The sequence below is a fragment of the Podarcis raffonei genome, chromosome 1 (genome assembly GCF_027172205.1).
Source record: "Podarcis raffonei isolate rPodRaf1 chromosome 1, rPodRaf1.pri, whole genome shotgun sequence".
NCBI lineage: Eukaryota > Metazoa > Chordata > Lepidosauria > Squamata > Lacertidae > Podarcis > Podarcis raffonei.
Window position 1 is genome coordinate 108,583,197 of NC_070602.1, and position 26,497 is coordinate 108,609,693.

The 26,497-nt window shown below is 41.6% G+C and overlaps 1 protein-coding gene across 2 annotated transcripts in view; it reads right to left on the reverse strand.

The window, feature by feature from the left end:
• Window positions 1-10,437: 10,437 nt before the first annotated feature.
• COBLL1 (cordon-bleu WH2 repeat protein like 1) overlaps window positions 10,438-26,497 on the reverse strand; it is an 80,809-nt gene continuing 64,749 nt past the window's right edge. For both annotated transcript variants that reach the window (XM_053408503.1, XM_053408514.1), the window contains exons 8-15: window positions 22,060-22,210; window positions 21,618-21,692; window positions 20,346-20,504; window positions 18,889-19,126; window positions 17,867-17,952; window positions 15,748-17,315; window positions 15,376-15,555; window positions 10,438-12,385 (exon numbers count right to left, since the gene is read on the reverse strand). In XM_053408503.1, coding sequence (XP_053264478.1) covers window positions 12,296-12,385; window positions 15,376-15,555; window positions 15,748-17,315; window positions 17,867-17,952; window positions 18,889-19,126; window positions 20,346-20,504; window positions 21,618-21,692; window positions 22,060-22,210 — 2,547 coding nt within the window. In that variant the 3' untranslated portion in view covers window positions 10,438-12,295. The remainder of the gene's footprint in view (window positions 12,386-15,375; window positions 15,556-15,747; window positions 17,316-17,866; window positions 17,953-18,888; window positions 19,127-20,345; window positions 20,505-21,617; window positions 21,693-22,059; window positions 22,211-26,497) is intronic.

A 26,497-nucleotide genomic window follows, 5' to 3' on the forward strand; every position in this document is an offset into this window, starting at 1 on the left:
AAATCAGAAACTGTAAATTTGGGTCTGTCCCTGGAAAATTGGTGGGTCTGGCTCATGTAGCCTCAGCCTCTCCATACTTACTCAGAAGTCCCAATTATGTTGAAAGGACTATCCCTGGTCAACCTGTAGGTCAGGCTTCCTCAAACTCAGCCCTCCAGGTGTTTTTGGCCTACAACTCCCATGATCCCTAGCTAGCAGGACCAGTGGTTGGATGATGGGAATTGTAGTCTCAAAACATCTGGAAGGCCGAGTTTGAGGAAGCCTGCTGTAGGTAAATGAGTAGCAGGCGGTGGCCCCATATGAGGTCTCTGTGCCATGAATCCAGCCCAGTCAGCAGGGCTCCAATGAGCATTGCAGTGTTGAGGCCCATGAGCATCTCTGCTCTCACTGGATATGAGCACAGCCATAAGAAGAGCACTGCTGGATCCGGCCAAAGGCTCATCTGGTCCAGCACTCTGTTCCACCAGATGCTTGTGAGAAGACCACCACAACCATCTGCTTCTGCACAGAAGTATCTCTTCCTAGATAGTGGGGGGGGGGTTATGGCTGGATCCAGAGAAGGGTATGCAGCAATTCATTCATGCAAGAGTCTCTCTCTCACACACACACACACCCCAAAGCTGCTTCCCTCGCAAGACACCTTTGGAAGATGTACTGTCTTGGGTGTTACCATGCAGCACAGAGCCTGTTACACAGCCATGTTGTGCAATTCTCTTTCTTTAAATAAAGATTTTATCAAGACCTTTCATAAAAGGTAAAGGTAAAGGGACCCCTGACCATTAGGTCCAGTCGTGGCCGACTCTGGGGTTGCGGCGCTCATCTTGCTTTACTGGCTGAGGCAGCCAGCGTACAGCTTCCGGGTCATGTGGCGAGCATGACTAAGCCGCTTCTGGCGAACCAGAGCAGCACACGGAAACACCGTTTACCTTCCCGCCAGAGCGGTACCTATTTATCTACTTGCACTTTGACGTGCTTTCGAACTGCTAGGTGGGCAGGAGATGAGACTGAGCAATGGGCGCTCACCCCGTCGCGGGCATTCGAACCGCCAACCTTCTGACTGGCAAGTCCTAGGCTCTGTGGTTTAACCCACAGCGCCACCCGAGTCCCTAAAGACCTTTCATAGTTTGATACAATTAAAAAACAAACTAATCTAAACACAGAGCGAGAGAAGTATGCAAAGTCCTCTCATAGGTAGATCTTAATTTGCCCCACACAGAAAGAAATAAACCCCACCAGCTCTCACCTGGGAACTTCCCTTCCTTTTCCCAGCCCCCCACCCTGAGAGATCTTCCCTTCCCCTCCTCTTGCAGAGGGTCCTTCCCATCACCTTCATATATATGCAAACCTCTCATTAACCAGTGTAGAGGATTAAAAAACATACAAAAAGCAGAGCAAAACAAAAGCGAGAACAAAGCAGAAAAGGAAAGATAAAAATCTTAAAGGAGTACCTTTTTTAAAAAAGAAATAAAAAATACCGGTACTTACCCACCCCCCAATATTTTATTCAAGTTGGCACCGCTGCAGCTATCCATCTGTCAGAATATTCTGAAGAACTCTTGTTGTGCAATTCTATAGTATTAGCTGGCTTGCTATTTTTCAATTTCATTCACAATTTTTATTGACAATCAACCTGGTTCAAAACATCTGCATGTTGTGCCAGAGTATGTTCTTGAACAGAAGCTATTTTTTTTAAAAAAGGAATAAAGCAATTCACGATCTCAGTAAATCTGAATTACCATAGTTTGTTACTAGTTGTAAAAGAGCAAAAACAGAAAGTTTTTTTTAAAGCAGCTTGTTAAAAAAGTTTTTTAAGGAATAAAATGTTGGCTGATGATTATTCCAGGCATAGAATGAAAGCTTTAATGTGGCGCTATCAGTGGCATTTGTGTGATGGGGAGCAGGATGCATGTGGTTGTGAAGTTGCTAAAAACAGAACAATCAAGAGACCAAAGGATTTATCCCCAGGCTTCCCTTTTCATGCTGCATGATGTGCCCTAGATGTGATTCTGTTTATGCAACTTACTAAGTTTATACTTTACACTTTACTGGAATACAGTTTTTCATCCAACCACTTGCCAGTTTTTAAAGGGAATCCCATATAAAACCAGCAATTACTTTAAGCCATTGCGTTTTATTGACACGTTTTCTATAGTTTTAATTTGAACACTGTCATAATTAAAGCTTCCTCATTTCATACAGTCAGACTGCCTGACTCACAGCCCTTTGGATTCCCTCTTTATGAAAGGACACCCACGCATATATCAATGTTCCTATAAAACCTGGTTGGCTTTAATTAAAGTGGCTCAATGTGGAGGAAGAAGTGAATGAACCCTCATATTTTTGTACCTTCCACACATCTCACCTTCTACGCTGCGTTTTAAGTTATTATTATCATCATCATCAGTCAGTCAACACAGGATTTATTCTAACATGCAGCTAGGCACATTTTGTGCCGTGTCAGAAAATGTCTGCAAGGCCAAATAATTTGTGATGCGGCTGGGCATATGGGATTTAACAAGGAGCTAGGTAGTTTCTAAAAAAGAAATGGATGAGCAAAGGAACTTGTAGGTTCAAAGGATGTACAAAGGATGGGGAACATATGGGTTAAAAGAAAACAGAATAAGCAATTTATCCTCTGCCCTGCTGAAAGCACCCCTATGTCTGCAAGGAACTCTTTCCAAAGGCAAAGTGGTACAGTTCAGTGTTCAGCAGCCTGTGGTCCAAAAGCTGTCTCTAGAAGCTACAGTTTCCTCAGGCCTTGCATGTGGCTCCTTCCTGCTCAGTCCTTCAGTAGAAGAACTTAGGCCTGGTAACAGTTAGTTTTCTCTTTTTTTAAGCAGGCCAGTTGGCAAATTACGGGACAGGCCCTTGACTCTTCTTTCAGCTCTCTGTGCATATGTGCCTCCTTGTCCTTCCTTTTCCAATTCTTCTGTTGCTTTTAAAAATTATAACAGCAGCTGCAGCATAGGGCAGGTCTCTGTTTTGTTATGCTACAGTTCCCCAGGTTCCTGGAGCTTTCTTCCTTATTCTTTTTGCCCTTCACTTATCCTGGAGAACTTCACCTTGAAGAAGACTCATTTCACATGACTAGACTTCTGGAACGTTTGTAGCAAAAACATGCCATCAACAGATCACCCTAATCTGTGAAATGCTTGGGTGATGATAGATTCATAGAATTGTAGAGTTGGAAGGGACCCTAAGGATCATCTAGTCCAACCCCCTGCAATGCAGTCCCATGTGGGGATCGAACCTGCAGCTTTGGTGTCATCAGCACCACACTCTAGCCAACTGAGTGATGTTAAAAGATTTTACCTGGGGCCAAAGGGATGCTCATGATGGTTCTTGGCACATCTCATTGGGGAGAACATTTCACCGAGGGGGAGAGCAATATTAAGTAAATTGTCTTGGTTGGCTAGGATGCTTTTGAAAAGAAGTGGGCACATATAGTCTTGATCAAATCATCTGTAAATTAAAATACAGTTCAGTAGCAACTTTCCTAACTATTCTAACCATTCCTGTTAATCAAAAATCTCCATTCAGTAGTTGCTTAGGAGACATTCCAATTTCTAATCTAGCCATTTTGCTACTGCTATATAAAATAATAGCTTTTGCAGTACAAATAATCTTTCTACTTGATGGAATCTCTAGCTTACAAGCCTTTCAGCAAGCAAAAGGAACATCGTGTTGTAGTTCAGAATAACCAGACGAGAAGGCTTTTTGATTATAAAATATATGAACATATGAAACGGGGGTTTGAATCTAGATCAAAATTCAAACCATCAAATTTAAAGTGGGGTTTGACTGAGGAGCAAATAACTCTGCTGGTTATGGGATCTGAGCCACAGAAATGAAGGTCACAGACGCATCCTTCCCATGGACAATAAATCCCACTATGTTCAGCAAAGCTTCCTCCCTAGCAACTGTATTTATTATTGTAGGATGAGGGATGTTCATATAACATTACAGCTGCAATCCTATACAGTATAGGCCCCAATGAACACAGTGGGACTTACATCTGGGTAAACAGGCATAACATTGCCCTGTAAATTGCAGTGTAGAAAATTGCCATTCCTAACTAAGGAGGGACACAGGTGGCACTGAGGGACGCGGGTGGCGCTGTAGGTTAAACCACAGAGCCTAGGACTTGACGATCAGAAGGTCGGCGGTTCGAATCCCTGCGACGGGGTGAGCTCCCGTTGCTCGGTCGCTGCTCCTGCCAACGTAGCAGTTCGAAAGCACGTCAAAGTGCTTCTCTGGTGGGAAGGTAAACGGCATTTCCGTGCGCTGCTCTGGTTCGCCAGAAGCGGCTTAGTCATGCTGGCCACATGATCTGGAAGCTGTACACCGGCTTCCTCGGCCAATAAAGCGAGATGAGTGCCACAACCCCAGAGTCAGTCACGACTGGACCTAATGGTCAGGGGTCCCTTTACCTTTAACTAAGGATATAACCCTATGCGCTATTATGTGGAAATTAGACCATTTGGATCCAGTATTACAATAAAATCCACAGTATCTCTGCAAGAGCCATCAAAATGCACAAATGTTGCAATATTTCTATCACAAGTTTCCCACATGTCTGTTTGTGGCAAAAATTAGGAGAATTTAGAAATGGAGTGTACGTGAATCCTCTATCAGTGTACCACTGATGTGTATACCATCTCTAGGACATGGCATGACTTGGCTCTACTGCAGCCCTTCTCATTGGAGGTTTTCTTTCTTGTTTTTTACAGGATGAGATGACAAAGATGACAGCATTGCCCAATAAATCTGCACAAGAAGCAAATACTGTTTGACATTAAAAATCCTGCACTATTACAGCCCAATTTAAGAGGCAATTTTAGGAAGCCAGAACACACACAAAAGGCATTGACTCTCATAGACAACTTCTACCAAGGAAATTGCTCTGCTTGCCACTTTGTGATAAACCTGAAAGCATAATTAAGGCCAGTAAGTGCATTTTAGGGTTAATTTTGCAGCTGTTCAGACTGCCTTATTGTTACAGCAAAAGTGTTAAGCAAAGCATGACATCTCATTTTAGAAAGTGCAAGGTAGTCAGGCTGCAAAGTTACAGTAAGAGTTCCTGAAAATTTTCAAAGCATTAGAGAGTTATGCTTTTGCACATCACAATAGCTGTAAATTGTACAGTGTTTTCCTCCTTCCCCGCCCCCCTTATAATATTTTTCCAGCACTGGCTGACATGGTGGGAAATCAGATGTTCCCACATTCAGCCATGCAGACAGGAAGATCTCTTGAATAATAAACGCCAAAATAAATGCAACCATTAACATGAGCCTCATCTGCTGGACATTTCAGCCTTAAAAAATCTCTGAAAACATCTCTGTCTGGAACGTAAATTGCAACGGAAGATATAAATACATAACCTTTACATCCACATGACCTCCCCGTATTTGGCAAACAGCTTTGCAGCAAACAGCTGAGATTTCTTATTTTGTGCATGCAAGTGGGACCATTTGGAAATGTGTGTCAGATTGCACTGGAGAGGACTGGTGGGTGGTGGAAGAATTAATTGCAGGCGAGTGTGTTTGCAAAGTAGAAGGTTGTTGCTAGGTTAAAAGGCTTTAAAGACTTAGGACACAAGTGCTTGATGAAAATTTGCATATGCACAGCCAGGGGTCCCTTTACCTTTACTATTTATATGCACAGGTGCAAATATACTTGCAGAGAGAAAAACCTCTGGCTCATGCTTGCAGGCCTTACTCTGAGTAATGGGGTGCAACATGATGCTTTGAGCCAGTACACTGGATGGACGCTCTGGAATTTAAGATTGTGAGCAGCTGGGGTCTCCATTTTGCAATGTGTCCAGCTGCCCTGTAAGCAAAGGATGAAGGGCCCCCATGAAAAGCATAAGAAAACCGCTAGCAGCATGAGTTGTGGATAAGACAGACAGCAGCTCAGTAAGGCAGGAAGTGATAGGAAAGAGGCTCTGCCTGAGGTTCTGAAGAGTCCATGGGTAAGCAAACTAAGGCCCAGGGGCCGGATCTGGCTCAATGGCCTTTTAAAGCTGGCTCGCGAACGGTCCGGAAATCAGCATGTTTTTACATGAGTAGAATGTGTCCTTTTATTTAAAATGCATCTCTGAGTTATTTGTGGGGCATAGGAATTTCTTCATTTTTTCTCCAAAATAAATTCCGGCCCCCCACAAGGACTGAGGGACAGTGGACCGGTCCCCTACTGAAAATGTTTGCTGACCCCTGGAGTAGACAATATTATGTTAAGGGTGAGTTGGCTGAGTGGAATTTTGCTATTATAATGAGAAATTGGAGGGAGAGAGTAGGTTCTAATCAAAGGGCTGATTTCAAATGTACCTGCAATGCAGCAGAGGTACATTTGAGGACAGTCCAAGATTTCAACAGGGGATACCTCCCCTCCTACCTGGAGATTCACCAAACTTCTACTACAGTGGTCCCCCCAAACATTTTCCCCATGGACCATTTGAAAATTGTTGAAGGTGTTGGTAAAACAATCCCCCCCCCCCGCATTTTGCAGCCATTGTGCTGTGTTAGATGCAGGGCGATTTTTAATTGTGTTTTAACCGCTTTTAGTTCCTGTGTTTTATTGTATTACAATTTAGAATTGCATAGAAATCAAATTAGAATACAATAATGCAATGTAAGAAAGACACAATAAAACAGAATTAAAAATCAGTATGTTTCATGTAATGGACATGCCATCCCCTCTGTCTTCAACCACAAATCCAGACATGCTATGGACCACTTGAATGAGCTTACCAACCACTGGTGGTCCACACACCACAACTTTGAAACCTTGCTCCAATATACCATAACAGTAAATATAAACAGAACTGAAAATTTGACATTAAAAAAAAACAGAGAGAAAATTATAGTCATTGCTATTAAAAGATGAAGGGGGAGTCAGCTCCTATGCTTTCCTCAAGGTTGGGATAATTCAAAAATAGCAGAAGACGTTTGGGGCTTTTTCAGGAAAGTTGTGAACTCCTTTTGGCATCCTCATCAGATTTTTTATTCTTCTTCAATTAACAATGTAGACACTAAATATGCACAAGCTGTATGCAGTCCTTAATGTTTTATTGTGTTTTTAATATCCTGTTGGAAGCCGCCCAGAGTGGCTGGGGAGGCCCGGCCAGATAGGCAGGGTATAAGTAATAAATAAAATAAAAATAAAAATAAAACAGCAGCAGCAGCAGCAACTTTTGAGAACCCTAGCTGTCAGTGGTGGCTGAGGCTACTGGACCTGATAGACCTTGCAGATCACAGGGTCATGGTCAAAAAAAAATCATAGGATTTGGCCAAGTTGCTTTGGTTTTCTCCCTTTCTTCCTCTCTTGTAAAGATACTGTGCCTTGCTTTGGTTCAGAAGCGGTTCCTGCTGTCACCAGATTTTCAAAGTTGTATTAATACATCTAAGTATCTTACCTTGGTCCCTGTTTTCAGAATTTCTAATGTGGCTTCATGCCACCATAGCTGTGTGCGCACTGTTTTTCTTAGGCTCACAAAGCCCTCTATGTGTTGTAGTTAATGCTGAGAGAGGAATGATCGTGTTCTGCACGAGGGGGATCCATAGCTCGGGTGGCTTTGAATGCAGAAAGTTCCACTTTCACTTCCTGACAACTCCAGCTAAAACGATCAGGTGACAGGAAAGACCTCTATTTACCGGAGACCCTGAAGAGCCACTCCCAGTCAGAACTGACAGTGCTGGCCTAGATGCAGTCTCAGCTGATGCAAGCCAGTTTCTTGTTCCTGAGCACCCTTGCATGATGCACCCTCCTATTGACAGTCTCTGGGTCTCAAAATGGATGTGGGTGCAGGTCAGGTTTGAAAAGGACACAAAGCTCTGGTAGTCCTTTAAAGACTTAGGGCAGACAACCTGCTTATTGAAACATTCACCCAATTTTTTTGCAGCGAGACTGCTGGCTGTTTAGCAAGCATTCATTCTGGTCTGTGGGGAGGATAGCATTGTGTCAAAGCAAGTGTTATCCCCGAGTTTCCACTACATCTTCCCATTTCCCTTACTGCAAAAAGTCTGTTGTTTGAGGGCAGGTTTGTAGTGCATGACTTCCCAATCAAATACAATTGTGCAACCTGAATTTGGCCATATGTGATTCAACTCCACCCCAAAAGAATGACAGCCTGGTAGCACCCTAATTTGTTAGAACAGGGTTTTTTTAAAAACACAAACCAAAAAAACCACATTTGCCTTGGTGACCATTTCCATTTTTATAACCATCAGACTCACTGGCAGGTATTTATTTCCAGCTGATATTATAGAATATTGTTAGTGTTTATTTTTAGCTGCTACAGTTATTCCGCACAATTACCCCCTACCGTATTTATTTAATAGCAATTAGACAGGTTGCCTGTGATTAGAAACTGTAAACTATTGGGATGAACTTCACACTTCAAAGTGATTCTCCATCCCTTGAATCTTTTAGCATTTCATTCAACGCGAGATTGTTCTACGAAAAGAAAATCCAAATTTAGGTTCTAGGAAACACAGGAGTTCTTCTGCCTGCTGTGCCTCTTTCCCTAATTGTGTCAAATTATAGAAGCAGAACCCTGTACTATTTTTGCATTTTAGCTGAGACAACTGAGAGAATTTTTAATGTGCTGTTCTCAGCATGTTACACATCTGTGCCTTAGCAGCAAAATTGTGTATTCAATATTTGTAAAATTCTTCTGATATTAATTGCCTCTAAGGTCTGGGCAGCAAGCAGTCTCAGGGAATCCCACCTTTTCTCATATGAACCTGCCCTGGGCTAAGGGCAGACAACATGGTTTCTACCAGGAGCAAGACCCTTTTAAATAACAATAATAATAAATAATAATAATGTTCCTCTTTGGTCACTTTTCAGAGACATATAAAAATAATTTATATGTAAAGCAAGAAGATTTTGTGCACACAGGCATGAATTGATGGAATCAGCAGCTATGTTGCTAGTCAGTCAGTAGGCATGCACCTGTTTAGTGTGGACCTTGGCAATTTCGCCTCCCAACATTGCCTGGGAAGAGCCACTGCTCAGTGACAGAACACATTTGAATGCAGAAAGTCATTTTCAATTCCTTGCATGCATCTACAGGCCAGTTATAGAACCTAAGGTAGCAAAGGATGGGAAAGGCGTTAAGGATAATGATTTAATTTCCTGAAATGGGAATGTTTACTTATGTTAAATTGCTGCGTACCTTTAACACGGGTGTCCCCCCCCCCCCACCTCGGACAGTAGCTCTCATGCGATTGGCTGACTGTGAATCCCATGACAGAGGCATCCCATTTCTGTTGTGACTGTTATTCCAGTAAATGTTGTTTTTTAACCACTTTCTGTTTTGTGTGGTGAATGAAAGAGAGAGGGAAGAATGGCTGCTGAGAGAGGCTTCTCAGGCTACTACTGAGGACAGTGTTGTGTCAGTGTGATCTGTCTGAAGAGAAACAGACTTGTTCCGGCACTGACGGAAAGCCCAATGGAAAATTTCACCAGCGAAGGGACTGATAAGTGCTCTTAGGTCCTCTTGCCCTGATTCTATACCCCCCTCTTCAGTGTTGGGGGATTCTTTGAAACCAGCTTCAAAAAGTCTTGTGTCGATGTGAGAGGCATCGGTATATTTAATTTCATTCTCTTTATCTTTCATCATTACCAACCTTTCCCAACTGTGATGTTTTATGTCAACATAGTACGCAGCTACAACTACACTCTTCTTTTTACTACGCAAATGAAGCGTAGTCCTTTTCCACCTCTACTCTATTCTGTCTGTGATTGTTCTTGCTGCTTCATTGAACTTGTTTCACTTTATCTTTCTCTGCTTGCAAGTAACCAAAATGGGATACTGATCTGGAAATAATGCCTTGAATAACAGTTTTTTATACTTCCATCTCGCTACTGGAAATGCCACACAAGACATCCAAAATGTTCATCTAATTTATAGCTCCATTGCATTAGTGACTCAGGCAGCAAACCTATGTTTGGTGCTGCTTACCAGGAGGTACAAGGGGAAATGGTGAGGTCAGAGGGTGCAACCATACAGGTTAAACCAATACAGCAGGCATAGGCAAACTTAGCCCTCCAGATGTTTTTGGGACTACAACTCCCATCATCCCTAGCTAACAGGACCAGTGGTCAGGGATGATGGGAATTGTAGTCTCAAAACATCTGGAGGGCAGAGTTTGTCTATGCCTACGATACAGCATTGCTGCTGGTGCATTTGCATCAAATCAACCTCGTTGCCATCTACTGCCAGTAATGAGCAGTGATGTGGCCAATCAAAGGTCAGGTATGAAACAAAGTCATTCCTTTAGTTACCAACTGTGTATTGCATGCCTTCCTTCATTCTGGAAGTCCGGGGGGGGGGCGGGCGTAGGAGCTTACTTGATTTTTTTTGAGGGGGGGGAAATAACAAGAATGTTCTAAAACGATAAGTCGTTCAACGTAATCATTTAAGAATGAAACTAAATACAATTACTTTTATTTAACAAAACCGTAATTATTTAGAAAATATCCCAGTATTTGCAGCATATATCTACAAATTCAGTTGCTTGATCAGAACTAGGATCACAAATAGATCTTGTCACACAAATGCAACATTAATTGGAGAGGAAAAGATGAACAGAAAAAGAAGCGCCGCTGAGCATTTTGCTGTCTTGCACATAGCTGCTCAACCTAACATGTCTATTTCAGTAGCAATTTTTAAATTTCACAACTGTAGAATTTATTAGACTCGTAAAACTACTTCGTTGACATCGCGTTGTTTAAAGTGTCATTAAAGAAGCTTTTATAATGCAGAAATCACCATCACCTCTTCTCCTACTTACAAAAAGAGGAGTTTGGGCTTTATTTTGTTTTGCATCCCCTAGCTTTAATTTTTTGAACTTAAAAGAAATATTTTAAAAGTTACCCAAATGTGAAATAAGATACTGCTTTTTTCTGAGAACAAGAATAAATTAAACTTGGTAGCTCTGGGCCAATGGCCTTGAGAATGCCTCAAGCTGTACCTGAGCCACAGTCCTCTTTTCCTTACCCATAAATTTGTATCAATTGCCAAATAAGGTTCTGGAGTCCTCACTGCAGTTCAGAGCTGTATTACCTCTCCAGAGAGCTCTGCATGTCAGCTAACAAAATTTCCCATATGCTTCATCTGCAGATCCAAAACTGTGTGTCCCTGCCCATGCCAGCACATCCCCCTCCCTATTTTTGCTCAGCCGTCATACTTGCAACACGCTGAGAGCATGGGGTATGCTAAAGGTAAGCACAGGACAGTAAGAAAATAAACACTGATTCCTATTCATACCTACTACCTGTTACATTTTAGACTGCGCAAATCTGCCCTCAACGATTCAGCTCATAGAGCAGGGCCTGAGAACCTGTGGCCTTCCAGATGCAACGCCTGCCATCCCTGACCATCGGTGATGCTGGCTGGGGCTGAAGGGAGCTGGAATCGAACCACATCTGGCTTCAGTTTCCCTGCCCTGTCCTAGAGGTTGCTAAAAAGTACTCTTGACATGCTGTTCAGATTCTTCTATAGAGGCCTGGGATGCTGACCAAGTTACTGCCTTTGGAAAACAACTGTGATTTCATCAGCCTTGTTACAGCAGTTAAGGCACTTTCTAGTGTGCATGAAGACACCGTATAACAGTGCTAGTATTTATAAGAAAACTCAACTTCTATTTTATTTCTTCACTTTGGTACTGGAAAATATACAAAGACCGATAATGCTAATCCTAAAAAGACATGATCCAGCCAGAGTTCAGCACTTTTAAACCCTACTGATTTGAACACAGAACTTAAGCAATTGATGGGATTCTGAAGCAGCATGACTTTGGATGGATCTTGTCCTGCATTTTTAGCAGAAGGAAAGGAAACTTGCCCAACTGCATTTCTAGAGAGTACAGCAGTAAATTTCCAAGGCAACAGGTGTCAGAACTGTGCATGTAAATTCATGCATTTGTGAACAATATTATTAGGCAGCTAAGAGCTTCATACATTAGCATCATACAACATATTGCTAAACATCATTAATTAAGGTTAAAGTGGAAATCAACATTACCAGATCACAGCAGCAAAAGAACGAAACTTTTATGCCATGTTATGCGTTCTGAAGCAGCAGTTTCAGCTTTAAAAGGGCGAAAAAAATATTGCTATAAATTATATCTATTCTAATAACTCTTTCAGGACTTCCATGAAGTTTCTGTGCTTCACTTGGCAATATATACCATCGCAACCTTGCATTTACACACAGTCCTCAGCAATATGCAATTAACCATAGTTTTATGCAGTAGTGGATAAAGTGCAAAATATTTGGTACGAAGTCCTAGTGATTGTTGTATCTTGCTTCTACGGACACTGAGGAATTGAGACTGGATCTTCCGTTAATGGCAACTGTATTTGATGGAGGCGCAACCTGAGAGAGAAAATAAGGTAGTCAGGTAGATGGAAGACCTGATGCAAAATGGAAGTCACCCACCAGTTAATTTATAATTGCAACTGTTTTGAATGCTGTCGCTGAGAGTAGAGCTGCTGAAATAAACTGGGCCTATGCATCAGTCAATTAGAGTTCCTTAGGAAGGGCGGGATAAAATGCAGCTACATGAACAGATCTACTTACACCCTCCTCTCCAGAAAGGTCTGATGCATCTTATACTAATTTAAGTGTCAAAATGCTGGGAAACTCAATTCACCACCTGGGTACATCAATAGATGTTACTCTGCCTTAGGTCCAATTGCCATATTACTAGGGATCTTCGGGGCACATCAGAAATTTAAGAGAGGTGCATGGTTGTTCCACAAAAATGCATGGCCTGCCTTTGTTGAGCTAGAGTCATAGCCACTGAAGAGCTACACCCCTGTGGCTCAGTTTCACAAAGCCTATATAATATTGGTTATGTTAGTGTGGTAAGAATTCATATGGTAACCAGCCTAGGAAAGAGACTCAGGCACTGAGCTTTCATATATACTGTACTTTTCTGTGTATAAGACTAGGTTTTCTTACTCTAAAATAATGTTTAAAATCTGGGGTCGTCTTATACATGGATGTAAGTCCCCCCATTTTCTTAAATCGAAGACTCCCAAAATAGGCGTCTTATACATGGAAAAATACGGTATATATGCCTGTCAGTGTTTTTAGCCAATGAGTAAAGCCAGAGCTATGATTGTTAAGTGAGTTGTTTGGAATTTATTACTTGTTTCTCTTTTAATTCTTGCTCCAATTTGTGGTTTCATGTTCCCCACAAAGCTGATTACTTTAATGATGTCACCACACACTTGCCTCGCTCCTGTCTGCTAAAGCTCAACTGATTTTCAACATCACTAAGTAAAAGCTAGCTAGTTGAAACAGTCTGATCAAACATAGGTTTCAATATGCACTCAGCCGCATGAAAAAATATATAAAACCCATGTTTCCAAACCACATGAGTGATTATTCATCTGGAGAACATTTATTTCTTGCCACATCACTAATTTTACTGTGCACTGTAGACTAGGGCTGGGTGGAAGGTTAATTTGGACCCGCTGACAGATCATTGGATGACTTGCAGTAGATTTGGCTCTGGCTAGTTAGAATTTACTCAGATGTAAATTTTTGTCATTGTAAATGACAGCCATCCCAGTGCATGTTTCGTGGGGTGGAGTGGGGCACAGGTAACTGGGCTCTGCCCATTGAGCCACCATTTTACACCTGGCTTTGTTCTTCACCAAGCCACTGTTTTCCAATTGGCTCAAATTGGTTCTGGAACCTCCAGGTTCTAGTTTTTTCAAAACATAGTTCCAAGCAAGCCTGAAGTTTGCAGATGCCTGCTGAAGACAATACAATGGGCCTATGCATTCATTTGATTATTAAACTGAAAGTAATGCCTTAAGATGTGTGAGCCCAAGGGAAACTAACAGGGAGAGTTCAGTCATATGATGGAAATATTCTGGAGAGAGAGAAATAGTTTCAAACCCCAACCTCATTTGACCCATTTGGTTAGCAATTACTGCAAGCTTTATTCAGCAGGAATAAAACTGCAGCACAAAAGACCACAGAGTTTGGCTCTGTACCCTAACGAGTTATTAAAGCAAGTGGGGGGGGGCAAATGCTTGGCTGAATGCAGTGGCAATTTTTGCCTTGTTTCTTGAATGCTTGGCGGATGCTGAGAGCACCTGACAGACCTTTTACCCAATTTAATAGCACAAAGCATTAGCCGAACTTTGCCATTTAAATAGGAGTTAAATGTCCTTTCACTTGTTCTTCACACACAAGTGAATGCAGTAACTTTGGGTCTGCTGACTTAAGTGTTTAATTCTTTCCCCGTGCAATACGCCTTGTTTTAAAAGTTGCAGCAACGTTTTACAGACACTGTCTGACTTCATCTTCACAAGAGGCTTAAAAATAAATTTGATACCACACCTTTCTCACCCCAGCTTCACTTCTTCATACTGTAAGATAGTGAGTTAGCACAGTCATTATCATGCTACTTTGAAAGAAAGAATAATGTTCTCTTAAACAGAATATAACTGAGGGAAACTTGAAACTCCTAGAAAAAAATGACTTATACTTGATTATGTCAATACTCTCTGCATTCTTTGGTACTTGCTCTCCTTATGATGCTTCCTGGGAAGCGATTCATAAATTCATTAATTAAACAAATGTGGGATGGCACAGGAGGTGACAAGTGAGAGAGACAAAGTGGGATTAAATTTTGCATAGCACAGGAATAACAAAAGCAGAGAAGGAAGGAGATATTTAACTATATATGCAGTTTGGGCTGCAGAGCTTTAAAAAGGCATCTCTCATGACCATATTCTAGTCATGGACAATTCATAATAGGATAATATCATTGACGGGGCACTGTCAGAATAATTAAAAAAAGTTCATCTTCTTGCCACAAACCAAACAAAGCACTCTTTTTTTAAAAAAAATAAGACCTCAGGATATTAAATTTCCAGCTCTATATGGATGCCTTCTTTCCCCTAACTGATGAAATACCTTTCTGAAATCTGAGACAGGAAAGCAGAGCATTAGCAAGGAATTTTCAAATTCTGAAGACAGGTAGGAGAGGCAAGGTCCTTTTGACCTTGATCTTTAAAGATTCTTCCTAACAGCTGTTTCAATGGAGGATTTGGCAGAGGGAATCAGCCCATACACTTTATGCCAAATGTATGTTTAAGGGGGAAAGCTGTATACACTCTTTCCTTTACTCAAAGCCAGCAAGAACATTTTGCAACCAGTCCTTACATCTCCCCTATTGGCACTATTCAGAAATCACACTCGTGAGATTCCTTCAACAAGATTAATGCCAGCACCGATTGCTATGGTGATTTTGAAAGTAAGCATAGTAAATCCATTGTTATTTATTTTAATGATGAGAAGAAAAAGGAAAGGGGAGAGGAGGGGGAAAAACCCAACCACCTCACCCTTCTCAATTTGGCAGCAGCTTCTCCCGAGCGGATTGCAGCCAGCAAGCTCTGGTGGATCTGTTCCGGGTCAGGGCGCTGGAGAGCCGTAGCAATCCCTCTCTGACAGACGGCAGTTGTTGGGTGGCCAGATAAAGAGGGCACCTGCCTATTTTGCTCATTGGTTGCACAATTATTTTTCTGTTGGGAGAAGAAGAAAGAAAACCATTGCCCCGAGTGAGTTCACGCTACCTTAGACAGCAACACGCAATGCAATGCACACTTTTAGTGAACGACAGAACAGTTCTATGTCATTTTGCAAAATGCCAAGATATATGCATGTAAGAAAGCACCGCGTGGAAGTTGAGGACAAATGTTATTGTTGGGTTTTACCTTGTCTGTAAAATTCTGCTGCACCTGTCCAGTTGGGCTCTGTAGAGGAGAATGGTTCTTTATCTCCGTGTTGGACACTGATGAGGAAAGGTCAAGGGACAATTGCTCTTTCAGTGGCCTGGGCGCACTGGGTGCACATGTTTTGCTGAACGACTGCGACCTCCTAACTGCTGAAGATACAGCAAGAGCAAAAGGTGACGGCCTGGAGGTGGAATACGGTTGCGGCAAAACGAAAGTCCTCAGGGTTTTCAGATTTAATGGAGGAGGCTGGGAGCAGGGGGAATTCAGAGGTTTGGGCAGTGTTACAGGAGGAGTGGTGACTTTTGTCTTTTCCTCGCTGTGTCCGTTTTCAGTCTTTTCCTCTACTAATTGAGAAGGAACAGTAACTGTCCTAGGAAATGGAAAAGAAGTATGATCTGGCGAGGCCAACTTTTTTTCTGGCTCCATACTCTTAGCTTCGTTTTGCGTAGGGCTACTAATGGAATTGCTTCTTGCAATCGCAGACGTTACATAATGAGAAGAAGCCCTCTTTTGCATCTGTAAATAGAAGTTGCTTGGTTTTGCTGTAGGACTTAAGATCCTTGGTTTTTCTTGCACCGGTGGGGGCGGACTTTTCTTCTCCGTACTTAGCACAAATGGAGCTGCAACATGTTGTGGACCAGGTCTGTAATGCTCCACTTCCATTTTCCTGCCTTCGGCATTAGGGAGAGGAACTGTGGCATTATCAGCACTGTATGTTTTATGCAGCGAATCGTTCCCTAGCAACGTAACTTCATGTCTAAAAACAGGTCCTGTTGGGCTCAGGCTTTTGGAGTTATTAAGCATTTCTGTTTGCGTACCAAATTCCTGGGAATTCTCCTTGGGAGACATGTGCAAGTGGGCCGCTTCCCGATCCTCCGCCGTGTCGGACTCCCAATTCTTCACTATCTCCAGAGATTTTGGAGGCACTATTTTATAGGTAGTCATTCCAACTTTGGGTATGTAGTCTCTTGTAATCTCATTGGAAGGTTTAGGTTTAGGTTTAGAGTCTTGCCAGTGAGGTGGGTAACCTTTTGGAGGAGAACTAGCAGGGCTTTTCATGACTTTCTGTGGTAAAATGGGGCTATCCTTTTCAATTGTGTTATATTGGTTGTCGTTAGAATTTGCTCTGTCATGTGCCGATTGTTCCCTCTGTTGGTTGAACTCTGTCATAGTTCCTACGGTCTCATGTACCCTGCTGAGGAACCCTGAGGGTTGGTTCTCCTGAGCTGATTTGTGCAGGTGAGTTGAATCTTTGCGTGTGACCAGTTGGCAGCCTTGAGGACCAGTACTCTCCCTTACTTCAGTCTGACCCAAATTACCATTGGGTGGGGTTGCCTGAATTGCAACATCCTGAGTCTTTACTGTCTCCACAATGGACTGATCCCATTTTTTATCTTGCACCCCTAGACATGCTTGAGGGCTGCATTCCTGATTTACGACTATGTCATTTTGATATGCTTGGCAGTTCAATGATTCAAGCTTGTTACTTTCTCTCACATCAATATTACTTTCTTCTGTTGGAGGAAGAAATTTTGCGTCACTGTGACCTTTATAAAAAAAAAAGGAAACAAAAATTTGAAATTAGCATTAGGATCAAGTTGTTTGAATCATGAATCACTCTTTTTCATTCCAAATGGTATTAAAATGGAGCTAAACTTTCTCAGAGTACAGCTTTTTGGTACATAGCTTTTGTAGTCTTAAGTATATGTCATAGTATATGTCATATGACAGACATGAGAGGTTTTTAAAATATTAAAAATATACATATGCTTTATATTCAGGTTTCTCTGAGCAACTGCAAGGACCCATCAATACCACTTAGGAAAAAAATTGTGGAAGACTCCTTTACATTCGCCATTCACACAATGGGCTGCATCCAATGTAACACTACATGCATGTCCCTTCAGTGCAAGGATTTCTGCCTCCCCTGGCGTACCTCCGGGGGGAATTCCCATTGTGCAAGCAGAAATCTTTTGTGCTGATGGGACACTGTAGTCGGATACCACCCGGTATGTTTGAACAGACACCAACAACATTGCCAGGATTCCGCTGCAACTGAAAATACATCTTGCACAAATAACAATATAAATTTACTCACCATTGCTTGCATTTGGCTGCAATGCTCCAAGTGGCTTAGCACTGCCAAGTGTAATATTTGCAATGAATACTTGACTATGTTGAGCTCTGCAAAACATCATACCATAACAATAGACAGACTGGCATCAGTAACATATTGAGAAAAACACTCAAATTCTATTCAGGCATTCTTCTCCTCATGTGATTACATCCTGGCCCCATCCCATGAATTACTGCCACTGCTTCTGTACCCCCACCAGGTGTTAAGGACTCCGGACAAACCATGAGCCGAAACCAAGGTATCCCATAGTTTACGGACTGTGGGTTGGTAGGGAAAGCTAAAACCATGAGCCAGGGTTTGGATGACACAACAAGCTAAACCATGGCTTAACTCAACAAAACAAACCATGAAGGAACAAACTGGGTGCAACCTCTTTCCCTGGAGCCTACACATTTGCTTGCTTGGGCTAAGCCACGATTTGCCATAACATTAAATGTAAACAAGGGCACTGAGTTTCCAAGTCTCAGTATAAACGTTCATGGGCTTTCAGATGCATGATGTGTTATCCTAAGTTGGCAGGTACTGATGATACACATAAGTAGCAAAGAAAAAGTAGTGAGCTCAGAGGGAAATGAAACACACGCACACACACTGTTATAATTTGAATTATGTAAAATAATTTTAGAGACCACTCACAAAGCACTACTGATGATAAACAGAAACATTATGGCACTGGCAAAGTTAATTATCACATGTAGCAAGTTAAAAAACCCACTATCTTGACTGAAGCCGTAAGTGAGATGGAAATGAACAAGTTCAAGTCTATCAGTTCAAGTTACGCAGTGGTGTCACACTAGAGTCTTCTTTTGGAGTTATTTTGTTTGGCGGTAGAACAAGATGGTGAACAACTTGTTTAATCATAAGTAACTCAAAGAAGTTACTTGAGAAGTGCAATCACAAACATAGGCTCAGCGATCAATTGCTCTCCTTCTAGGATATAAAGGGCTTACCACCATTTACAGAAAGAAGCCTGATGCACTCACTTGTCACGTGCAGTCTTATTTTCTGCTGCTTCATTTGAGTCTTGCAGAGTATCATCACGCCCAGTTCTAGGATCTGAAGCCAACGAAGCAGGCTCGTTTTTCTGAACACCCCGTGGAATTTCAGGAGTACTGAAGGAGATGGGGGCCTCTGGCATAGTGAGAGGAGCCCCTGCACTTTCTTCATGCATTTCTTCCTTCTCATCTATCTCTTCTAGACTATATTCAGAGCCTATGTCGGCTACGCTCCCAAGGAAAGCATAAAGAGCAATAATAAACCAAGATAAATATATCACATTACATTGTTAAAAACAAAAAAAAATACCATCCCAAATGGAATATCAAAGTATGCTTACTAAGGAGTTTGGGGTGTGTGGGATGAGGGGGATGCTTGTCCCTGTGGCTCAAATAGTTTAAAATTCTGATAAATGTGAGTATAGTTCAGCAATGCAGGGTGGTAAGTTTTGCTGTCACGGAGTAAAAGTACAAGGGTGTTTTTGAGCAGAGAAAGACTGGCAACCACTTGAAAACATTCCTACCTTAATGTCTCCTCATTCAGAAGATAATGAACTCATAGGAAGGTGACTTATGCACCAGGAGTCAGTTCATTGGCTTATCTAGCCCACTGATTCTCTACCAGTGTAGAGACTGGCCGCAACTCTTCAGGGTTCAGGCAGAACTCTTTCCCAGCCATATGTGGCAATGCTAGCGATTGTGCCTTCCGCAGGCCAAACATTACCTCTACCACTAAACTACAGTGCCTCTCAACACGTTAACAGTCCTCTTTGTATAATTACTTCATTTAATATTTCAGATTCATTTAGATTCCGGGGGTGGGGGGTGCTTGCATGAATCTCTTACAGCAAAGCAACAACAAATCACGTGGCACCTTAAAGTCTAACAAAACTTATTATGGCATAGGTTTCATAGACTATGAAATCTGCCTAACAGCCTGATCCTAATTTTGGGGAGAAATCAGCTTCCTCTGAACCCCCTTAATAAACCAACATGCTGAGCATAAAGGTGATCTGCTATGTTTTAAACATGGTAGTTGGAAAGCAGGGCAATTAACATAAATCTCTGAAATTATCAGTGAGAGAAGAGTTAAATGGAATTGTACCATTGTTGTGGCCCATGACACTTGAAATGAAACAGAATAGAAAACCCTGGTGGAGCTGCAGTCTCTGAGAGCACCACCCACAGGTTCCTCATCCGCTGCTCTAGAACCGGCTCCTCCAACCTGTTGCCCTCCAGATGTTGTCATATTACAACTCCCGCCATCCCTGACTGCTGAGGTTGCTGGGGGAATTGGAATCCAAAACATCTGGAATGCACCAGGTTTCCTGAAGGCTGCCCCAGAAAAGATACCCAATTGCTTTCCCGACTGCATTATAACGATAACTTTTGTGCAAGTAATCTAAATAAACCACTCCTAAAGGCAAAACATGACAACCACCTACATTTAAGAGACACTTCAGATTCATCGGGATTATCAGCATTAGCCAGATTAGTTTCATCTGGGACTTGCAGCGCATTGTTTTGGTCATGATTGGTTGGCTCCAAGCTGCACGAGGCATTTGTTGTTGACACTGTGGTCCCAGTTAGATCAATTACATTGCCTAAGAAGCAGGTTAGGAGACAATACAATGAATTAGCTCGCATTAATCTGATCACTAAACACAAGAAAATATGAGGAAGGGAAAGTAAATGCAGCCGAGGTGCAGCCCTAGCAAGTTAGTTACATTAAAGGAGCTTGCGTTACACTGTGTTAATAGGGCTGAAGCATTTAGTCGATTAATCAAATTGAAACAAGTTGATTGATTACAGATGTAATCAAGGTGTTTTTTTTAATAATAATAAAAAAACCACACATTTCGCTTTTAATACAAAAGAAACTAGAGGAAGTCAGCATCTTGAAAGAGGCAAAACCTTCATCCCTTTCACATGGACAGCAATGCCTTTTCCAAAATCGTGCCTGCTGCAAGAGGTGAATGAATAATCTAAACACAAATAATACCCTTTTACTTCAATTTTTAATTTTTTTTCAGAGATTCACATTTAATTTATTAATCGACTACTGTTTATTTAATTGCATGACAGCCCTACAGATATTAGATTGTATGCATGTTTGAACTTGAGTTGTGACTATATTTTGATCTTACTACTCAGAATTACCACCAGCATGGTGACTGGGAAATAAGCCTTCTTCCCTACTGCAGAGTGAAATGACAATATTAAATAGTTGTGTTTTAAAAAACCCCACTCAAACTGGATGCATTGCAGACAATAGGGACTCAGTTAAGACTGGTAAAGAAAAAGCGATTTGTATGCGTTGTGTGTGCCACATACAATATTGGGCCACCAGATGACGACGTGGCGTCCCGTTTTTCTCTACATGTTTTCCCTGTTCAAATTAACAACGCTTTAAACTCAAGTTCAAACATGCAAACAGTGTGTCTAGATCCAGCCCAAATGTAGCTGTAGGGGGAGCTACAAGCAAAGCTGTTCTAAGTTACGTCTGTTAATGTTTGCAAAGAAATGATCCTTCAACAAGCTGCTGAAGCAAAAACCATTATTAGCTGTTTTTCTTAACCCCCTTGGGGTCTCTTAAAAACCATATGTGTGGCAAGTGACTCTCAGCAGCAGCAATGGCGATGGGAATGGAATTCTGTGGCCATGCTAGTGGCTAGACCTCTGCCTGTCTTTCACTAAATGCCACATGGAAAAATTACCTGTTGGAGACAGTGCTTCTGAGTAACTTCCTTTGATGCTGCCTTCTGCATGAATTGATTCTGCAGACTCTGATCCTGAAATGTTAATGCAGTTTAGAATACTAGAGGAAACATTTCCTATTCTAACGTACTTTAAATACAAACCTATATACATAGACATGGTCTAAAATTTATAGAGTGGGGGAAATTACCTGAATAAATTTTGTCAAAGATGAACAGGCATGAAAAATTGTCAGTTTTCTATTTCTCTTGTGGGACATTCCTTTTCTTTACTGAACACGTTATATGATGAGTCTCCTCTGACTCTCTCTCTCGTGTGTGTGTGTGTGTGTGTGTGTTTAACCTAGACGGCATTACTCCCCAACAGAGCAAAACCACCTCAAGATTAAGCTGTGAATTCAGAAATAATATAACCTAACCTAATTTGTGTTGTAAAGATTACCTGTCTCAATGCTGTTGTCACTTTGGCCTTGCAATTTTCTGGGAGGTGGCGTTGGGGCTTTGCGCTTTGCTCGCCTCAGAGAAGAATTGACGGAAGATGTGCCACTGAGCTGAAGAGAGCCTGTCCTCACTATTCCTATTCCCGAAAGTCCCTGGGGAATTGGGGGAGGGTAGGAAAAACAAACAAACAAACAAACATCAACGATGCAGCAAAAAGATTAGTAATTTGCAGAAGAAAAAATGTGAATGTAATGAACAATTCAGCAGCCCCATAACAGACACTTAACATTTCTCATAAGTGAATCAGAAATCCAGTTCAGACATAATGCTAAAAATTGGTGGCTGAACAATGGTTTAGCACAGCCTTCCCTAGCCAGTGGTCAGGGATTATGGGAAAAGCAGTCAAATATACCATGTGGCACTCTATTGGGAAAAGCAGCCTTATCATTATGAGAGTGAGATGTGGTGAGCCTTCAGGCAAATTTTTAATGTTTAATGTTTGATGTTTTATTGTGTTCTTAATATCCTGTTGGAAGCCACCCAGAGTGGCTGGGGAGGCCCGGCCAGTTGGGCAGGGTATAAGTAATAAATTATTATTATTATATTATTATTATTATTAAATTGCTCCTTTAAAAAAATATGTTCTTTTCGTGACTTTTAACTGGAGAGCTAACTTAGGAAGCAGAAAAAGAAAATGCCACAAAACCAGTAATCTCCTGTTGCAATACCAATGAGAGTTAGCAATTTCCAGTGTGATGCAGCAAGTGTCCTTATGAACCAAACGTTCAGTTTATCAGAGACTTAACTTCTCGCAAACAACTTCTGCATGGACAGAATTCTCCATCACCGCCCACCACCCAAAAAATAATAAAAAAGTCCCTGCATATAGAAACTCATGTCAGTGAGAAGTGTAGTTTTTCCTTTCTCTCTGAATTCCCTCTATGTGAGATAGGTGGATGGATGGATAGATGAGCATTTAAACATGTAAACTCTCTCCCCCCTTTTTTCCAATGTGAAGAAGAACAGTTCAGGCACGGTTACCCCCTCATTTGCTCTTTGTGAGAGCTGCGCCCATTTGTTACTTGGAAACAAGCACCAAGGCTTGCACTAAGATTCTTTGTGGCTCCGAAATTTAGAACAAACACTCAAAATGTCAGCAAACCTGAATGTTACAAAGCAACTTTTATTTATTTTTATTTTCTGCTACTGCCCAGTCTAGTAAGTTGGAGAAACTAAGAAGGTAACCGAAGTCTTATATTTTCCATTTAAAAATAGTTAAGACTGCAATAAATGACACAGTAGAGTCAGTGTTTGTTTTTGGTTGGTTTTTCCCCCCCTTGCTGTTGTCTGATATTACCGTTCTGGCATAGATAAACAGCCGCACTTTTATCAGAATTGAGCAAATTGTTCAGTTTGGACAAGGACGCTTCAGTAATCTACTATAAAGGCAATGCAGCAAAAGACGTTTTGTTCGCTTTCTCCTATCTAACAACAGATTGTTAGTGCGCTGTCAAAACTTTGTGAAAAGGCTTCATTCCAAACAAGAGGGATGTAGGCAGGGCTATTGCCAGACTTCAGGAAGCACTCAGCAAAATCCGGTCAACGGGCTCCCCAAAAACCAATTCCCCCACCAGCCACTGGATTCCCCTGGATCCCTATAGTGCTACCATCCTCCTCTTTCCTCTTGATCACCCTTGTCCCAAGAAAGAGCCAAGGAAGAGCCAGCCACTCTGGTCTAAGTTGGTAAGGAAAATGCCTCTGCCACCACAATGGTTTGTTGCAACAACTAGAAATACTTCTTTATACTAGCTTTTTTTTAAAAAAAAAAAACAAACTACATTCAAAAGGCCTTTCTAGCTGTCACAGCAGCATGGACATTTTCCAAATCATGATTCCTAGAATGCCTTCCTCAAAACCCACCTGAGGCAGCAGGTAGAGGAAGAAGAGGTAGCCAACTAAGGATGTGCACAACAAACCAAGAAATTACTGTGGGATCCTTTCTTTCTCAGGGCAAGCCTGCTTCCCCCATCCTCTGACAGATACACTCAGAAATGATTGTGCTGTCGATTTTGCCCCCCCCCATACTTCATCATCTGTTCTTACATGTTCCAAGACGGGCAGAACACCTCAGGCCCACTGGACGAACGTGGCCTCCCCAACCTCTCTATCTGACCCTCAGGCCTCACCCCTTCCCAGGTTACAGCCTTTCCAATCCTGCTCCTGAATTCCTCCTGTCTGCCTGGAATTTGTGTTACAACTCTTTCTTGCCTGAAGGTGTGGGTTGGCGTTTAAAAGCTTCTGGCTTGTGTGTAGCTGGAATATTGTTCAAAGGTAGAAGTTATTCAGTTACAGTGGTACCTCTGGATACGTACTTAATTTGTTCTGGAGGTCCGTTCTTAACCTGAAACTATTCTTAACCTGAAGCACCACTTTAGCTAATGGGGCCTCCTGCTGCTGCCGCGCCGTCCCCGCCCAATTTCTGTTCACATCCTGAAGCAAAGTTCTTAACCCGAGGTACAATTTCTGGGTTAGCGGAGTCTGTAACCTGAAGCGTATGTAACCCGAGGTACCACTGTACTTCACCAACTTTGCCTCTGGCTCTGACCATTACAGGCATTTGCTGCCCCCCCCTCCCGCCAGAAGGTGGTCCACAAAGGATTGTGGCTCCTAGTCCCAAAAAAAAAAAAAAAAAAAAGGTTCCCCATCTGTGCCCTAAAATAACATTATTGATAGCAGATTAGAAAAAAGAAAAGAAAGGCTAGCAAGAAGTTTAAAAACCACAGCACAAGAAACACAAAACAGTAATTTACTGCTGCAATGAGATTTATGGGGAAACCTTTTAAGAAGAAGCAGGAGGTTATTGGCCGGGTCCTAACTTGCACTCATGGAGTGAGAATTTCCATGCGTCTGTTGTCTAATACAGTTGTATCTAGGAAGTCGAACGTCTTGCGAGTCGAACGTTTTGGCTCCCGAACGCTGCAAACCCGGAAGTGAGTGTTCTGGTTTGTGAACGTTCTTTGGAACTCGAATGTCCGTCACAGCTTCCGATTGGCTGCAGGAGCTTCCTGCAGCTAATCGGAAACCGCGCCTTGGTTCCTGGATGTTCTGGGACTTCTGGAATGGATTCCATTCGACTTCTGAGGTACAACTGTAATTGTTTCAGGTATGCTATCTTCCAAGATGATGCCTCCCAAAATACTAAAACCAAAATTGCATGTAACACTGAAGAGAAACAAACCATGCATGTTGGTTCATGTGCAATGCTAAGCCAGCCATTCTATGGTTTGTTTTCCTGGTCTACAAAGTAGAGAGAAAAATGGAAACTGCTCTAGCATGACTAATCTCAATAGGCTTCTATGCCCTGAATTTTTACTTTTGTTGCTGTTGCTGCTATGTGTTTTTTTTTTACTTGGGCCCAAATTTGCCAGACTTCAGACATTTACACACTGAAAAGAAGAGGGGGAAAAGACCCCGTCTTCTTATTTTATATTTGGAGCACATTATATTTGGACCAGTAACTTTTCTCAGAATGAGGATCTTCTCACCAAGACGCAAAATCCCAAACCTCTGTTGAACAGCACACTCTGGTGGCTACTACTTAACAGAAAATAAATTCCTGTGTTATTCTTGATTTGAGTAAAAACAATATTAACTGAAGGGCCTTGCATCCAATTCATCTCTTGGCCTGTTCTGTTCTTCATCTTCCTAGCATGCTCATAGGCTAACGTATTAGAAACGATGGCTTTCATTCTCAATTCAAAGTCATGTCTGAAACACAAATATGCAGTGCTCCAATTTACACTGCCACATTTAGCTTTGAACTTTAATTGGAATTCACAACTGACAATCTGTGCTTTACCAAGATATTACCCACTGCATTAATTTTCCCCAAAACTGTGCTAGAATAAGTTCAGCACATATTGGGATTTATAGATAGATTTGACCTGGCAGCCTGCTTCATAACTTCATTAAAATGCATTATTACACAAGCAGGCAATTTTATTAAGATAAAAACATGAGTTTTGAACATCCATGTTCTTTCAGTAAGGAAAATTTAAATTTCCTTAAGGCTCTAACTTGTTCATCATAACACAAAGATTTGAACTGTTAAGGAAACCTTTTCTCAGTAACAGATTTAACTGCATTTTTAAAATAAAGGGCTAAGAAAGGCAATTTGGTAGTGACATAAAATGTCAAATCCTTCTCCAGTTACTGAATATGTTAATGCGAATCATAATTTCCCCATATTTAATGCAAGTTTAAAGACTATCAGTTCAGTAGAGAACGGAGGGTTCCAATTCCAATTTGTTATTAACATGTTTTAAAAGAAGCTTTTTCCCCAAAAAAGTTTTTTTTAAAAAAAATTTAGAATGAGTGGCTGCACTTAAAAGCACTGATGCTTAAACTTGCTTCAAATCATCTCAATAGCAGGATTTAGT